Source organism: Euprymna scolopes, chromosome 39 (assembly GCF_053919585.1).
Source record: "Euprymna scolopes isolate OS-2025 chromosome 39, ASM5391958v1, whole genome shotgun sequence".
Lineage (NCBI taxonomy): Eukaryota > Metazoa > Mollusca > Cephalopoda > Sepiida > Sepiolidae > Euprymna > Euprymna scolopes.
Window position 1 is genome coordinate 51,039,471 of NC_136520.1, and position 19,504 is coordinate 51,058,974.

Sequence of the window (19,504 nt, forward strand, 5' to 3'; positions counted from 1 at the left end):
TGAGTATTCTTTGTTGGTAACGTGACATGTTTATCATATGCGACGATTTCACCGTCACTACACTGTCGGCTTCCTGTTTTTATTTATTTACTACTTGGAAATATTAACAAAAAATCTCTTTTGGTACCATAAATGCGCAGTTTCTGCACACATACACACAAACATACACACAACTATATATATATATATATATATATATATATATATATATATATATATATATATATATATATATATATATACATACACATATATGTGTGTGTGTGCATGTGTGTGTAATATATATACCTATATATATAATATGAATGTCGAAGTTTACAACAGCCGGAACAAAACCCACAAAACCACGCCCCAGTAATCGTAAAAGGAACGTATTGCACACACACACACACACACACACACACACACACACACACACACACACACACACACACAGACACACGCGCGCGCGCGCGCGTACCCAAACATGCGCGCACGCACACACACACACGCACGCACACGCACACGTATATATATATATATTTATATATATATATATATATATTATATATATATATATAAAAGTGAACGTGTCTGTGTTTGTCTCTGTGTGTACATTAATTCTGTGTTTATTTATTTACTACTTGGAAATATTAACAAAAAATCTCTTTTGGTACCATAAATGCGCAGTTTCTGCACACATATACACAAACATACACACAACTATATATATGTATATATACATATATATGTGTGGGTGTGCGTGTGTGCGTGTGCGTGTGCGTGTATGTGTGTGTGTGGGTGTGTGTGTATTATATATACCTATATGTATATATATAATATGAATGTCGAGGTTTACAACAGCCGGAACAAAACCTACAAAACCACGCCCCAGTAATCGTTAAAGGAAAGTATTACACACACACACACACACACACACACACACACACGCACCCAAAAGTGCGCGCACGCACACACACACACACGCACACGCACACGTATATATATTTATATATATATATTATATATATATATATATAAAAGTGAACGTGTCTGTGTTTGTCTCTGTGTGTACATAATTCTGTAAATTTTAAGTCTACAGACGCGAAATTTGATATACAGGTTACTGAGATTAAGGAAAATACATGTGATCGGTTTTCGGCCTGAAGTTTGGCGGTTAAAGGGGTCAAAGTTCAAAAAATTTTCCTTTCAGAACTCTACCAAACTCCTGCGACAATTCTGGGTCTAAACACTTAAACTTTTAGATATTGGCTCCATGGACATGGATTTAACTTAATAACTTGATTTGAGCCCAAAACAATAAATTTTAAGGGCCACAGTTCAAAAAAATTGACAGTTTTCTTTTTTTTTTTTTTTTGCTCAACATACACCTCCAAATACCCGGGTTAGGACGAGCATACCTGCTATTATATATATAAATGATACTTCTTTGAAGAAAACGATGCATATATATATATATATATATATATATATATATATATATATATATATATATATATATATATATATACCGCTCCTCATGTGGGGGTACCAAATTGGTTAAAAAGGGAAACTTATTCCCAACCCGCATTTAGGTAAAAATGCACTTTAGTGAATAATTGAATTCATTCGAAAAATATCGCTAAAACCAAAGCAAAAAAAGAACAACATATATATATATATATATATATATATATATATATATATATATATATATATATATATATTAATATGAAAGCGTTTGTGTTCCTTTGTGTTTCACGCTCATATCCGGGTCGTTGATTTGTTATCTTATTCTATTTCTTGTCATTAATATTTTTACGAAGAATTCTTCATAAGTTTTGGTTTCGGTTTCTATAATAGCTGACGGAACTCAAGTTATATATGTACATATGTTTTTTTTTCATAAGTTTTTATCTCGGTTTCAATTCAAGCTAATGCACCCAAGTCACATGAATATTTTTATCTTTAATAAAGACTTTTCCTATCTATTTGCGTAAGTATACTTTGATAATTATGTTTCAGTTTGAAGAAATATGACATAATAAAATTATTTTGTGTTCGTTCGCGTTTGACCTCCAAAAAATGTAAATATGTCACAAAGTTTAACAAGGTTCTTTTAAAAGGGGCGTGGGTCCACTATAACACCTTAATTTTAATCTTCATTCACGTTAGCTTTTATTTATTTTTTGAGTTGAATCATATTGTGTCGAATTCATTCACCTCATGAATTAAGGTTCTTATTAAAGTGAACGCCCCAAAAAAGTCGGAACTTTAGACAATTCTCGACACAAATTTTGCATAACTGTTTCTTTCCTTCTTCCTTGCACGTGGACGACATTCGAAAATAGGTAAATAGATAAATAATAAAAAATAAGAACGTTACTTGTTATCGTGTCAAAAGAATGAAAAATCCAGCTCACGTGATTACGTGTCTTTTTAAAAACTTTTACATAATCTTTTATTTTTATTTATATATCTGTTTAAGCTTTTTTGTCAGGATACTAGAAGGAATTCTGTTGATCACAACCCTTTTTGCGTGTTGTTTACATTACAATAGCACAATCTTGAATCCGACGGCGCAATACTACATCGTTCAATACTGTAAAACTGAAAGGAAACTGTTCTGCTTTAAAAGGGCGCAATTTTCTTCTTATTCATATTTATATCGACGCTTTGCTTTAAAAGACTAAAGTAATTACGTGTTTACTTTTTTAATATCCGATGTTGCTGTTTAGGATTATTTTAGTAAAGTAAGTAAAGCTTCATTATTTTTCCAAACTGTTTTTGTTTCTTTGTTTTTCGATATTTCGTCGATATTATTTAGTAAGAGTGTTTAGCAGAAAAGCCAACAAACGACTACCCGAAAAAATAAATATACAAGAAATAAATTCTATCATAGTCAATAAAATTCAGTTAATTTTTTTGGTTTTGAAATAGTTTTTTTAATGCTATTTACTTGAAATAATTCCAGCGAACCGAAATTAAAACGAAATTTGAGGCGATAACTACTAAATGAAATGTTATATAAACTACACATGCAATAATCGATTATTCTTCAAGCACAAAATAATGGAACACATTAAAATATGTTTATAAATATTCCTTACGTTGACGGAACTCTCTTAAATTGTTAGTTGGTTTTAAATTGCTGAGTTCCGTCAGCTATTATAGAAACCGAAACCAAAACTTATGAAGAATTCTTGGTAAAAATATTAATGACAAGAAATAGAATCAGATAACAAATCAACGACCCTCCTTCACATTGAATACGGGGATCTCCACTTCAACGTCACTGCAATTTTATTTTTTTAAACCGGTTCGTGAATTTAAAAAAATATATTTCTTTTACTTAACAATACAAACTAATAAACTTTTCTACCATAATGGCAACTTTAATTGACTATGGTAACATTTATTTCTTGTATATTTATAATATTATATATATAAAAAAAACTCCCTTTTGTAAAGAAACATCATGTTGTAGGTCACTCTTGGCTACGAATGGAAACAAAGTTGATATAAAAAATATATTTTCGCGAAAATTATCTTTACTTTAATCATACTTTGCTTATGTTAAAATTGTTGAGTATCAAAACCTATCGCTTTACAACCCATTCCTTTTTATAATATATCATACTTTCATCAATCACAGTCCATTTTCTGTAGGCTGTTTATGAATCCAGTCAACGACGGGTACTTCTGCTAGTATATATCTGCATATATATATATATATATATATATATATATACATATATATATATATATATATATATATATATATATATATATATATATCCTGTGTCAAATAGCCCTTATACACAGTGACATTTACTTTACGTATGAAAACAAAAGGGGAGAGATATAACATATGAGAAATATTTGGAATCAAGTTTCACATTGCTGTTATTTAAGACCATTGGAAAGCATTGGAGCAAGTTAAAGTTTTCCGTCCATCCAGATTGTGTAAGGGAAATTTCAGAAATTTTATAATTCCTATGCAAAATTAAGAAAGCAAATGCCTATGATGTAAATATTTGATGGCTGATAAAAGTGCCAAAATAGAATCCGGATTATTCATGATCCCCTTAATGTGCGACACTAGGATCTAGTATCACATAGCCTACTACAAAATCAGGTCATTACCTTTTAAACGAGCTGACATGTATTAAATTGTGATTAATAATCGCTGAGATTTGGAACTTTTAAAATTGATAAAAAGGTTGTATCTATCTATTTATCTATCTCCCGCCCTCTATGTCTCTCTCTTTCTCTTTCTCTCTCTCTCTCTCTGTCTCTCTCTCTCTCTCTCTCTCTCTATATATATATATATATATATATGTGTATATATATATATTTATACATATATATAGTTAAGGCATTATATATATATATATATATATATATATATATATATATATATATATATAGTTAAGGGCATAATAGTTTTACTAATTGATTTTGCGCTACAAAACAGATACTGTCAAGGCATGTATAAATCGGCTGATTTAAAGGAATAAATTATAAGATGGTCAACATCATAGATTTTTTAATATAAATTTTTGTCATTTATTCTCTATATTGCTCTATAATCAAATTTAGCTTGTTATATAAGGATTGATATATAATAGAAAATATATATTTTAAAGAAACATACATATACACACATACACACACACATACACATACACCCATATATATATATATATATATATATATATATTAATTTATGCAGATACGCTTGAGTTATTATAGAGTCAATACTTTTGCTCGCGCCCTATGTACTGTTCATACCCTTATGTGTTTATATATATATATATATATATATATATATATATATATATATATATATTAAAAACTTAACTCATGTCCACATAAACTACATCTAAAATGTGAAGAGTTTAGACCCAAAGGAGGAGTTTGGTAAAGTCTGTAACGGTCAACTCTTTCAACTTTTACCTCTTGGCAGACAAATTTTCGCTTCAAAACTGATTAAAAGCTTGCTGCATGTCTGAATGCCCTTTATGCTTAATTTCAGATGCTTGGATTCAAAATTGGCTAAATGTGTGCTAGAAACGGTTAATGTTAATCTGTTTAACGTTGAACTCTTGACGTCCAAATTATTTTCACAAAACCGGCTAAAAAGCTTGCCAATGCCTGAATACACTTTAGTTAATATTAAAAATGTTTAGATCAAAAATTGGCTGTGTAATTTGGTAGAGACCGCAGAGGTCAATTTTTTTAAAACTTTGTACACCAACTTTGACCCCTTAACATTTATTGTTTTGGGATCAAATCAAATAAAATGTTTGATCCATGTCCAAGTTACCTACATATAAAATGTCAAGTGTTTACTTCAATAAACTGGCTGAGCGGTTTAGTAGATTTGTCAAATAGCGACTCGTTGAACTTTGACCCCCTAGCGGTCGAAAACTGATTAAATAGATTTTCTCAAATCTCAATATCCCCTATGTCAAATCTCGAGTCTTTAGATTGAAAATTGACAGAGTAGTTTGGTAGCTTGGAAGGATAAGATACACACACAGAAACACACACACACACACACAACAACAACAACAACAATAACAACAACAACAACAACAACAATTTCATTTTTATTGATAGATATATTACTAGAAATAATTTTCCCGGTGGTCTTATTCACAAAGAAAATTAAAAAAATAGGAAAGTCATTTCTGATTAATGTTTTTTGTTTTTGTTTTTAATATGCAAAGATAAAAAGAGATTCGTGGAAATTTTTAATGGTTAATCTTCTTTGATTGTAAATTGCACTCATTAGTAAGAAAAAATAAATTAAAACGGAGGATCATTCTATCCGAAGTCGAATTCTCTACCACTAAGCTCTGGAAGTTGACGGTGTGGAAAGCAAATCTGTACTCTAAAAACTATTTCGGCCGAAACACAAACAGTTACATTCGCAACACATTTCAATTAACAATGTTAAAATGAGCCAGACAGCGTACCACAACCGCCGTTTATTGAATGTAATATAAATGTCTGCTTCTTTTTTTTTTTTTTTTTTTCAAAGAATGTAAAATATTTCCTCATGCAAATAATGAATTCTTTCTTTCAGCCCTATATTCTATACTTGGAGTGTCTTTCTATTTCACACGGAATTTGGGATTTTTCATCTTGCAAACGTACCTCCCCTGCTCCCTTGTTGTGTCTCTCTCTTGGATTTCATTTTGGATTAACCGAGATGCAGCTCCTGCCCGTGTCCTTCTAGGTAAGTACAACCATTTTCATGTTTATTATCTTGTATGCACAAACTATAATAAACCCTTATCTCTACTATCATATAAAAGAAACCCTGTCTGAGTGTCTGTGAGTTCGTTCCCTATTGACGCTAAACGGCTTGGCTGATTTTCTTGGAATTTCACACAAATGTATCTTCGATATGTTCATACCGGAATGGCGCCGATCATTATCGAAAATCTGAAGAAAAGAAACGGTAAAAATGGAACACTTTGATTTTGACGAAGGTTACATTTTTACACAGGCTTACATCACCAGTACATTTTGAAAGATGTATAACTGTACGAACAAATGTGTCTGGCGTATGAAATAAACAGTAGTTTATTTTATATGACAGGTGCGCGTACGATGAATAACGTTTCTGTTAAGAGCACAATTGGGCATTATATTAGATTTTTACATTTTAAACTTTACTTCAAGTCATTATCACCACAAATCTAGATAGACCAGGTATATAATATTTACGGTAGATTCTTTTATGTGACAGAGGCGCGTTCGAAATTATTGTCTCTGTTTAAAGCACAACTGAAGCATGATACTTGACTTTTACATTTTACACTTTGATACAAGCCATTATATATAAAATAAGTTTATGAAATTAACAGTAGCTTCTGTACAGTGCAATTTTCTATGGATTAAGAAAATACGGGATATAAAGTATAGTTTCCTCCCGCTAATGGAAAGAATGGATAATATTTTCAGCGACCTTATTTCTATATTGCTACATTTCTCTTGTTCTGTAATTGTCTCAGCACGAGAGCAATATGTGATACCAGGTTTTTTTAATGCGCGTGAAAACCAGCTTTTTAAACTCAATATAAACAAAACGTTTTCTTTTTTTTTTACATCGGCATTAACATGTTAAATATATTTAACAGTCAATATCTATATTCTTCAATATATATATATATATATATATATATATATATATATATATATATATATATATATATATATATATATATACTAGCAAAAGTACCAGTAGTTGACTGGGTTAAAAAAACAGACTACGGAAAATGGACTCTGATTTATGAAAGTATGATAGGTCATGAAAAGGAAGAGTTGTAAATTTGGGGTGAATTTAGGGGTATCAAAACCAAAGCAAAATATGATGAAACTAAAAATAAAATAGATAAACTCCATAATTTATTATACCATACCTGTCCACACTGAAACATTTAGCACAATATTCGGTGGATCTATATTAAAAAAAACTTGTGAAACTTTGTGATATATTTCCATTCTATGGAGGTCAGGTGCGACCGACCACCCCATAATTTTATTATGCCATATTTCTTAAAACAGAAACATAATTATCAAAGTATACTTACACAGATAGATATGAAACGTCTTTATTAAAGTGTGTGTCTATTTCCATTCTATGTAGGCCAGGTGCGAACGCAGACCGCACAATTTTATTATATCATTCCTATTAAAGTTTAAACATACTTATCAAAATATTATTATGTACACCTATATCAAAAACACTTGTAAACGTTTTTTTTTTAATTTTTAATTTTTTTTATTTCCATACTTTGTGGATCAGGCTCGAACGCAGACTCCACAATTTTAATGAACCACTGTGCTGCCAGATCAAACATACAACTTCCTCTGTCTCGATACATCTTCTATCATTATATGCAATCAGTTTTTTTTTTTTAAATAGTCAACCATATAGGAGCCTATTTGTGACCAGACACACACACATACACACACAGACATCCAGCTTTATACTATAGATATATATGATTTAATGTTAGAAAACTATAGGGTATTTGCATCTTCTTTTCTAATTTTCCGGTTTTTTAATCCTGTCCAAACGCATTTTTTCCTTTTGGTAGATTAATTGTTGGTATTTCTTTGATGAGTTAATGGCAAACCAGATTCACTGATTGATATAATAATAAGATGATATATTTTGTGCGACGAAATAGATACTCTCAACAATTATAAGTTCCAACTGAATTAAAGTAATAAATTATGAGATGGTCAGCATCATGACATTTTGAATAGGGAGGTTTGTCATTTATTCATTATATATATATATATATATATATATATATATATATATATATATATATATATATATATATACGTAACATATCACGGGAGTGAATAAACACGCAAAAAGAACAACATATATCCTTGTTTTTATTAATCATCCATTTAATTTTCAAGAGAAACTATTGGTTTATTGTAAATAATGTTTGGCGATCATACTGGGAGATCGCGATTATTGTGCGCAATATCATTTTTTTTTATCGGCAGTACTTATGAGGCATTAATTACGGTTTTATATTATATCTTCTTGTGGTTATATAAAGCGTAATAATATATTATCTTCTATGGTGTTAACGTAGTGCGAAACATCGGTATAATAGAAGTTTAGTATTAGTGTTTTTTTTTAATTTGTTATCAGTCGAGCGATATTGGCTATTTTCCGTTCATTCGATAGCACATGAATTGCCTTTAGAAAAAAAACATCTCCGCGGGTCATGAACACCTATACACGAACAACGTTAATGTAAATATTATTAGGATTATTAAGTCTACTCTTCTCATCTTGCGTGTAATTTTTATAAGGTTTCTCTCAGCGTAACCTCTATCCTTTTTCATGCCATCTGAATGGATGGGATATATTGTTCTCATAACGCTATAAGTTGTCTGTATTGTGGTTTAAACAGGGGATATGATATAGACGTCTAAACTGAGTCATGTTCTTCACAGTCTCGCTTCCTGGCTTGAAGCAGGTCTGGTCACTTCTGTGACCAAACTCAAACTCTACTCCTTTCTCAACTTTCTTCACTTTTTGACCTCAGTCACGTTAGGTCATCATTTAAAAATACACGTCTCTCAACGTGCAACAGTTCCACGTAGGCCTGACCAAACTCATTTTGTTTATTTAACCTAACTAATTTATGCAAATGTCCTCAGCTAAAACCCATTGCTCCACTTTATTCTATAAACAATAGAAAAACTCCCAATATAAACTATTTTAACAATATAACATAATAGATAGATAGACAGATAGATAGATAGACAGATAAATAGATAGATAGACAGATAGATTGATAATAAATAATTTAATTTTGAACCATGTTATTATCTTACACAGATTTCGACAGGAAGATATCCGTGTTCGAAAAATGAAACTTAAATAATATCGGAGGTTCCCCAGGTCAAACTACTGCGAAAATTACAGCAAAAATAAGAGAATAGTCCTAATCAAACAAATAGTACGAATTACTAATCATCATTTCTGAAATTCAAAACACCTAAATTGCTGCAAGCGTAATAGAGCGCAGACTTGCGCATGAAAGCTGTATGCAAATGACCGAGCCGTGTTCCAGATTGCGTTACGGCGAGGAAAAGAAAGAAAAACAGATTATATGTGGACGAACATGTGCGAAGACCAAGGATCACGTTCGAGCGATAATAACGTTCGAGAGATAATCACGTTAGAGAAAGGGTTAAGATAATTTTAGAGATACGTGGGTGATGTCAATGCTGAGACAATGTCACACCTAGTGAGGAATAAGGAACAAAGCTATTTCGTTCCTATTCGTTGCCCTTGTCTCGTTTGCATAGGAGCCTACAACGTGTTGTTTCCCCGCATATTAACTACTACATTGCACAAGAATTTCACAATATTTTATTTAATACACATAATAGTTCACATCACTCAATGGATTGTCGTCAGGAAGTGTATTTGTCCTATAGATACAAGCGCCCGACAATATTTTTCGGACACATTAGTATTCGACTTTCCGACTACCATAGAGTAGCGAAATTCCTTCAATATAATAGCAAAAACATATAAAGACAATACCTATAAAAAATGGAAGAACATCGATTAGGTAAGGAAAAATATTTAATTTTCATCATTTTTTTACAAAACACACACGACATTATTTTTCGGACATCGTTGAAAAATTGTTAATAGTCTGTAATATCACCTTTCTTCTCAATAATAATTACAATATCTCTTCATAATTATCAAACATATGCACAATAACATCTCAACGTGTTTCTATTAGTTGTTGTTTTTTTGCCATATAGTGCTCGTTTCCATAGTTGAGCTTCTTTCGTTATTTCAGGTCCATCATAGACAAGTTGAGCAAGCATTTCCCAAACATTTCCATTACATTTAGATTTGGACTTTTTGCAGGCCATTCCAAAGTAGGCATATTGACTTTAGCCATCCATTCTTACATGAGTTTTGACACATGGATGCTGCAATTGTCTTGCTGTAGAACGAAATCATTCACCATCTGTCTTCTAATCCTTGGTAGGGCTTTCTTGTCCAGCAACTGTTTGTAGCTTTCGCTGTTCCCTCGTCCTCGCAGCCACTTCAATCATATAATTTCATTAGCAAAGATCATACCCCAAACCATAACCCCCCTCCTTCCACCTGTCGTTTGTTCAGTAGAAATGGCTCGATCCTTCTCGACGAAGTACACCATCCATCGGGCCCATCAAACTTGAAACGTTTCTCATAAGTAAATATAGCTTTTTTTAATGTCAACATGTTTGTTAACCACCTTTTAGCACTCTCCAGTTTTGTTCTTTGTGTTTATTTGTTATTATAATTTTTCTTAGTCTTCGCATACTTCGAACCAATCCTATGCTGCGTTCTTTGCACTCTTTGCACGTTTACATCCAATTCACATTTCTTCTTTACTTTTCTTGCTGTAACTTTTTCTCCATATGTCAAAAGCTGTGTCATAGTCCTCTTTAGTCTCCTTTCAGTCCTCTTGTCAATTGATCTTTTCCGTCATCTCTTCTTTTTCTGCTAGAGGTTAAGCTTCAGCATGTATTCGATCGTTGAATTCGACAGCTTAAATCCCTGTAGCTCCTTCTGATACAAAAGCTATCTTCCCGTTTCTTCCGTGCCAAACAAACGACTTCTTTGGAATGCATTTTACCTCATTAAACTTGTTTGCCAGTAGACTAGAACAAATAATTGATTCTAATGATAACAGCTAAGTGTACAACAAGAAAATTTGCATACAGCAACATATTCATTAAAAAAAAAGGAATTGTTGCCATGCCCGAAACAAATCACAAAAAACTAAAAATAAAATGATTACACTAGTAGTCGATTTTCACTCCTCAACTTACAATCTCAAAAGCTTTTGGCACTAGTAACCACCTTGAAGTACTTTTTTCAAGGTTTCCGAAAAATATCGTCGGGCTCTTGTATCCTATGTTAAATACGATATAAAATAAATAACTCTGTTCCAAAAGAAAATCTAGGATTTAGGCAATGAATTCATCATATGTACTGCCGATAAAATAAACTGTGATTGAGTACCATAATCGCTAGTAGGATCGCCCCACAGTAATGCACCATTGGGAGATATTACTTCAGAGAAAGTTTCATCGAAGTAAAAGTGTGTGTTTTCAGCTTTTGGCATATTATTTAACGATCATGATGTCACCAACTTCGGTTCCTACTTTAAAAGGGTATTTATACAATGCTGCTCAAGTAACAGTGTGGAAAACTTTTGCAAAGTCTGCAAAAACATAATAAGGTTCGATTCGTTCCTAAATGCGATTTTCACAGCAAGTTAAGCGCATTCTGAAATTACCGGATTAAGAACCCACCGGCATTATCCAGGGACATATCTATTTGATTTGCTGGCCAAGCAAGAGCTATGAAAAGGCAGTAACAATTTCTTAAAGAAATCGTGCACCCGCATAACTACCAGAGGTTACTCGTTAATCTTCTCGCCTGTTTTAGGAAGTCACTATCGTGTTCACAAAATCCTTATGTATGTATCCATAAATCCGATAGCGGAATGTGTAATTCTGTAGCGATTTATTACTTTGCAAACGGATAATTTCAACAAACATGGTTCAAGGTAAGGTGCTTTCCTGGTATTTATTTTCTTAGTTTAACTACGAATCATCCTGATATTTTTGTGGTTCATTAGCATATGACAGAAAGCGAAATATGACAGAATATTTATTACATGTAATAGAGTGAGAGATATCAGGGAAATCTATAAAAATAGAGACAAATTCACAGAGAAAAACAAGTGGGAATGAACTGATGTACATTATTTCTGGAAAAAGGTCTCCACGCATGAGATAAAATAGAAAACTTTCATCAGATGCATTTCCAACTCGAAGCAGAGAGATGAGGATTATATGTAATTAGGGCGTGTCGGATGAGAACAAAACATTTGATAAGTGTCTAGCAAGCATTAAGAGTGGGCATACAGGATTTCTACAAAATCTTTAAATAGTTTATAAATTCATTGAAATATTTGAGGAAGTGTTATCAAAATAATTCTTTTACAATAATAATAATAATAATAATAATAATAATAATAATAATAATAATTCTGATTTTGTTTATCAATGCTTCTCTGGAAAGGGATGGAATTCATCTCCAGTGTATTTCCCTTAATCTCGGCTTCAAACCAGGAGCTTTAAGATGTTTTCCTAAGGATGTTGGTGGTACATATATTTGCAGAGATCTGAAGGCCGCCTAAAGCATCGGGGATTTGTATTTTTTTCAATTGTGCTTCCAGACGACTTGATACTACTCCTAGCGGGCAAACTACTTCTCATTCTCCTTCTCTCTCACATTTCTGTCCCGGGGTACTGAAAGTCTACAATCTGCCAGTTTTTTGAGACATTGTCAATGACGACCAAATCCGGACGATTATGTTTCAATTGCATGGTCGCTATGACACTTTTGTCCCACCATGCCTCTACCTTGCCCTCCTCATTTGTCCTGAATTCATCAGGCACCTCCTCAAACCGCTTTCCAGCACACATCACCCCAACCTCTTACATACCTCCCAATATATCCGGAGTTCCATGCGATCGTGTCTTTTGCTGCACTCTCTCTGGGCCCATCCACTACACTCTACTGCAAGGTACGCAATTAATAATAATAATAATAATAATAATAATAATAATAATAATAATAATAATAATAATAATAATAAAATAATAATAATAATCTGTTCATCTAAATCTTTTAATAATATAAATTATTTTATGCTAGAAAAGGAATCAGAAAGTTCAACTAATTGATACGACCTTTCAAACAGTGAGTCCCGGATTATACGTAATTGCGTTGTGTAGGACGGGAACAAAAACGATCGGTTAATAAACATTAATTATTGACCAAAGAAGAAATACCCACCCAAAGGTTCGTCTGAGCTCCAATCTGTCTTCGTCCTCGTGAAAATTTCACAAAAAACATCCTACCTATTAACAAGCACTATCAACAATTTATATCACTCTCTTCTGTGCTAGAATGTAAACATTGATTCCATGAACTAAGCTTTTTTTCCGTAGACCTTCCACACTGTCGAAATCTGTTCTGCAGGTCTGCTTCCCTGATGATCACATTATGGTTGTCTACAAATGTAAACAAATTTTACTTGGGATGTCTTCTTTAAATAATACAATTCTAACAAATTTCGACAAATAACCGTTACTACACTTTTGTAAAGAGGGTTATCGTATATTCATCATTACTTACCATCGATTGAATTCGGCGCTATGATAATGTATTTTCACTTTTGTAAAAGGAAAGAATAACATATCACATACATATATGTGTGTATGTGTGTGTGTGTGTGTGTGTGTGTGTGTGAATAAAAATAAATAAAAATACCAGCAATGGTTGGCGTTATGTTGTTTTGAAAAAAGAAAAACCGAATTAATTTATAAAATTGTGATAAACGTTTCGTCCCTTATTGCAGGGGACATCTTCAAAATATTAAAAGGAAAAATGCAGAAGAGGAAAACGATCATAGACCATACGTAAGTGAAAAGGAAACAGTGTTAGAATCCATACGCATATCGGGAAGGAAACTCTAATTGTGCGCGTATGGGAAGGTTGGGTTGTTTAATGTCTATATATATATATATATATATATATATATATATATATATATATATATATATATATATATATATATATATATATATATACACTCGCACACACTTTTGAAAATATGTTATTTAAATACCTATGTGCATGTTTTTCTCTAATCTTATTCATTTTGTTTAAATTATTTAATGAAAAACGGTTTGAGATAATAGTATGAATTAACCAGGCTCTGTCTTTATATTTTGTTCTTTGATTATTATTTTCCCTATACTAGGGGCTAAATGGTAGAACCATTTCTTTGCGTAATAGTATTAGTGTTTAATATTCATGCTTACTCTAAAAGTCTTCTTTTGGCTATATCTATCACGTATTTTATAATTTTCGCATGATCTAAATTAAATGAATGATCGTGTTCCGTAAATGGCAAAAGAGTTCATTTAGGGCGTTACCATTTCTTATGTCTCTTCTATGTTCCCAAAGTCTTAGTTTCAATTTACGCTGCGTCTCGCCTACGTATGCTTGTGCCAGTCGTTATATGGGATGAAATATATACCTACGTTGGATGTGAGGGTTTTGGGGGAGTGCTTGGTAGTTTTTAATGTATGTTTTATTGTTGTGGAAGTTGTTTGTATCAATTGAAAACAAAGTCTATTAAGAGTTTCGTATATTTTCGTATTTTTAGTTTGGGTGGGACTGAAAAGATATCTGTTAAATAGTGAGGTATTTGTTTTATTTTTCTGTCTGTTTATATTATAGTGCATTTTCGTAGCTTTTTTCATTGCGTAAGAAATGAAATAGGACGGGTACTGTAATGTTTTTAAGACATTCGTAATGTGTTGAATTTCATCATTAAGATATTCGAGGCTGCATATTCTAAAGGCACGCAAGAAAAAAACAATGGTCATGGCTGTCTTTATTTTACCATTGCAGTGCGAGTAGTAGTGAATATAATCATTTTTGTGTATGTTCTTTCTATGCACTTTGAAACTAGGGCGTTGTCTCGTTCGGATTCGTGTGTGGATTTTATGGATGGTCCCACTGAATTTAATTTATTTCTAAGTTGTTCTATTTGTGCGTTTATGAGGAGAAAAATAAGGATATCGTCTATGTATCTAAAGTATGTGGAGGTTTTAGGTTGTCTGAATTTGAAAGAGTTGGTCTCTAGGAATTCTAGAAATAAGTAAGCTAGTACACCAATAAAGGGGTTACCCATAGGGAGTCCACCTTTTTGTCTGTAGTAGGAATTATTGAACTGGAAATAGGTTCTATCAGTGATAAGTTTTATTATATTTATTATAAAAAGGTAAATCGAGGAAAAAGGCAGATCGGTTTTAATTTTATTTAGGTGCTTGTGGAGTAGATTAAGGCAGTTTTGATAGGAATATTGGTGTATAGGGAAATTATATCTAAACTATGCATGGTTTTGTTTTGTATGTCCATATATTTTATTTTATTTAGAAGGTCGCCAGAGTTTTTAATATGCGAAGTCTGATAGTGTTATATACTGGGTATTATGAAGATGACGTATATTATGTATTGTTGTTGTTGTTCGTGTTAGGAAGAGCCTTAGTGTTTCATCTAGAGACAGGGTTCATTCTACTATATGAGCACCAAGTCTGTAATTTAACTATAAGAGATTTTTGAATATCTTGATAGATAGACTGAGAGATGGTGCGTTTGACATTTACGCTGACAGTTATACATGCGTTGTTCTAAATCGTCTAGATTGAAATGACCGTTGTTCATTCATCAATGAATAACGAGACACTTTGTTATAAAACAAACTTGGTTTATTTAGTAAACATTCATATATTCACAATACGGCGGTGGAGGTGGTGGTGGAAGAGGTGTGGGTTGTGAACGTGACAGGCAGTTCCTCGTCGTCTGTGTCTCGTTCTCCGTCTCCGCGTCTCTGCTTTGTTTTTGTTAACCATCTCACTGCTATGGACTTTTTACCTGGCAAGCCATACACCAATTGACGTCATTGACCCATATTTTGACCAGCCCGGCGTTATCTTTGGTCTTACCTGCGACCGAATTACGTCATCTCCAGGTCATCCCATACCCAGGTTTCATTTTTGTCGGCCAGGATTTAAGTGCATTCGAACCTTACTCCATACAACGGCCTGACCCATAAAACCACTTACTTCATGGGACCAGATCATCCAATTCCCGGGTTCCATTTTTGTTGGCCCGGATGTTTAGTTCATTCGCACCTTGCCTCTCCATAACATTTAATATGCGAAGTGTTGATAGTGCCCATTAATGGAGTTAAAATCTGAGCAATAGCTCGTGCTAATTCATGGGTGACGCTTCAGATGTTAGATACTATGGGGAGCATAGGGATGTTTTCTTTATGTGTTTTGGGGCCGTATAATGCAGGAATCGTGGGGTGGTATTCTATGTAATGTATCTATTGTTTATCATTTTTTATTAGTTTTTTTAATGATTTATTGAAGGTGTTTACATCTTTTTGTATAGATTTTAAGTCAATCGGAGTATATGTATCTCCGTTTGATAGTAGTGTGTGCATTTTCTTTAGATATGTATCTTTATAATTACTATTCCACCCCTTTATCGGCTTGTGAAATGATGATCTTTATGTTAAGTTAAAAGTTTTAAGGCATCAACGTATCTCTTTAACAAGCAATAAAGACAACATTGAGTGAAAAAGGCCGTACTCTGTATTCTGTAGGCTGAATGCGACAGAACCTCAAAGACGTCCACCTCTTTAAATCTGTATTTAGTCTTTCTGGGGGGAGGCTTATCAGTAACGAACTTGCAGTTCAATATTTTTTTTCAATTGCCAACTCTCATAGAAAGATACAGATCACTATAACAATATAAACGAAAAAAAATTAAATAAAAGTTCCATAAAAATTGTATTTTTCTCAAGTGTCTACGAACTTGCGACTGCCTAATAATATGGTCTGATAAATACACCGGGACGATTCAAATGGATGGAGACAAGATTACTCCTCCATAAAACTTAGAAAGCATAATGTAAACTTGCTCATGATGAATTCACACAAGAATTATATACTTTATATCAGCGACTTACTATTAATCTCGACGTAAAATGGAACAATTACATCAGATCCGATGCCAAAATCAGCTGGAGACATATATTCACTATCTATGCAAAAAACAAACCTTTTCACAAGATCGAGTACTTCAACATCTAGAGAAGGACGTGTGAAACACAATACTTATACCTTGCTTCGACGCTGAATTTAACATGGACGTTTTCAAGTCTAATGTAAATAAGTTCTTGTTGAACCGCCTTTTTAAATAATAAAAACTTACCCATGTTCCGCAATTATCGATCATCATGTGATGCATCACCATCTACTTGACATTCATTAATCCTTGTGTTTGAATGACCTTGATATGCAATGACCCCCTTAGTTAAAAAAATAAATAAAACCGATAAATCCACAGATCCTTATATATCTGAAAACTGGATCACTGTCAATGTTCGCTCGGGCTTGTCTGACAACTTACGTAAACCGCCGGAATATGCCGAGCACCGATCTAATTAAAAAGATAGAAAACAGAAGATAACAACAGGTATTGCATACTAATCACAATTTTTTATAAATAAAAGAAATCATGAAATAAAATATAACAAGAACTTACCGTAAGTTTTATGCATAAATTCTTATTTATTTTTTGTTACGTGGAAATAAGAAAAAAACATATTATTTTGCGTGATTAAAAACTATATTTTAACAGTGGTAGGCTGTAGAGTTTAAGGTTAGGGTTGAGGTTTAAGAGTTAAGGGTTAGGGTATAAAGTTTAGGGTCTAGAATTAGGATTGAAGTTTACGGTTTAGGGTTAGGATTATGATTATTTCCTCCAATCGGTAATAGTATGTCTCGAGCCAACTCCACATTCTTTCTTCAGATCTAGTTAGAAGCCGTGTCACGTTTTCAGCGATAAAGGGTTTTGAGAATTTATGACATGCTTCAGTATCTCTAATACTTAATCCAGCATTGTTAGATTAATTGTCGCATGCTTCATTCTATCGACTATCAAAAATTTTAAAAACACATTTTGTTCTTCAATTTTATTAAAAGTCGTCTGCTCGGCCTTTTATCAGCTAATCGCGTCTGTTGTTGCTTTCTTAGCTGATTAAGCTTATCAGCCGTTGCGAACAAAATCCTGAACAGAAGCGTGTGCTCTATTCCAACTCTCATAAATGGACCTGAGGTAATCTCGTCAGCATCAGACAAAGCCAACTCTTTGCCAAGAACTTTGCAATTAATTCTAACCTTTACGACCAAGGCCTCCAATAGTTCCTCCTGTATCAGAAAACATGGCATGTGATATAAAAATATATGTGCGTGATGTTGCCAAGCTAATCAAAAACCTTGATTCCAGTAAAGCAACCGGCCCTGACGTTATTCCAATTATAGTACTCAAAAGACTTCAACCAGAAATTGCGCCCATCCTTACAAAACTGTTTAAACGTTGTCTTAAGGAGAATTGCTTCCCATCACCCTGGAAAATCTCATCAAAATGCCCCGTATTTCAGAATTCAGGTGATTGCTCATCTCCCTCACAGTACAGGCCAATAAGTCTCCTGTGCGCCATGAGTAAGTTACTGGAATCTGTGTTAAATAGAGAAGTAATCTAGCAAAAATAACCTTCTTAGTGACACGCAGTATGGTTTCTGTTCTGCTAGATCTACAGCAGATGTGCTTACAGTTATATCTCATATGATTAGTGAATCTCTCGACGGAGACTACCTTTCTAAGGCAATTGCTCTATACATATCAAAGGCCTTTGATAGAGTATGGCATAAAGTTTTACTTCAAAAGATATCTAGCTACGGTATAGCTGGAAATGTATTCTCAATTATTAAATCATTTCTCTCTGATAGATTCATAAGAGTAGTAGTTGATGGGCAGAAATCAGAAGCTCTTAGTATTAATGCTGGAGTCCCTCAGGGGTCCATCCTGGGCCCAGCTCTCTTCCTGATCTATATTAATGATCTTCCAAATCACATCCTTACATCATTCGTAGACATCTATGCTGATGACACTACTATCTATGGTTGCACAACTAAGACCGTAAACGGCCAAGCCCTCTCAGATTCTCTCTCCTCTGATTTTGAACCAGTGGTACAATGGGGAAAGACGGGGCTTGTTACTTTTAATGCATCTAAAACCAAGCTTTTATCTTTACATCATCAACGCTCTGATCCCCATCTGGCATCAACTGAAATGAATGGCTCTCGTCTTGGGGAGGTCTCATGTTTTGACAAGCTTCTAGGTTTGACCTTTACTCCTGATCTTAAATGGAACAGATACATTTAATGCATTGCCAAGGCCGCTGGAAAAATGGTGGGATCCTTCTATCGCTCCAGTAGATATCTCACTGCTGAGG

The 19,504-nt window shown here is 33.2% G+C and overlaps 1 protein-coding gene across 2 annotated transcripts in view; it reads left to right on the plus strand.

Annotated features, from left to right (window-relative positions):
- Positions 1-19,504, plus strand: part of LOC145263778 (gamma-aminobutyric acid receptor subunit alpha-2-like) — a 386,086-nt gene that overhangs the window by 157,500 nt on the left and 209,082 nt on the right. For both annotated transcript variants that reach the window (XM_080120832.1, XM_080120831.1), the window contains exon 6: positions 6,074-6,226. In XM_080120832.1, coding sequence (XP_079976958.1) covers positions 6,074-6,226 — 153 coding nt within the window. The remainder of the gene's footprint in view (positions 1-6,073; positions 6,227-19,504) is intronic.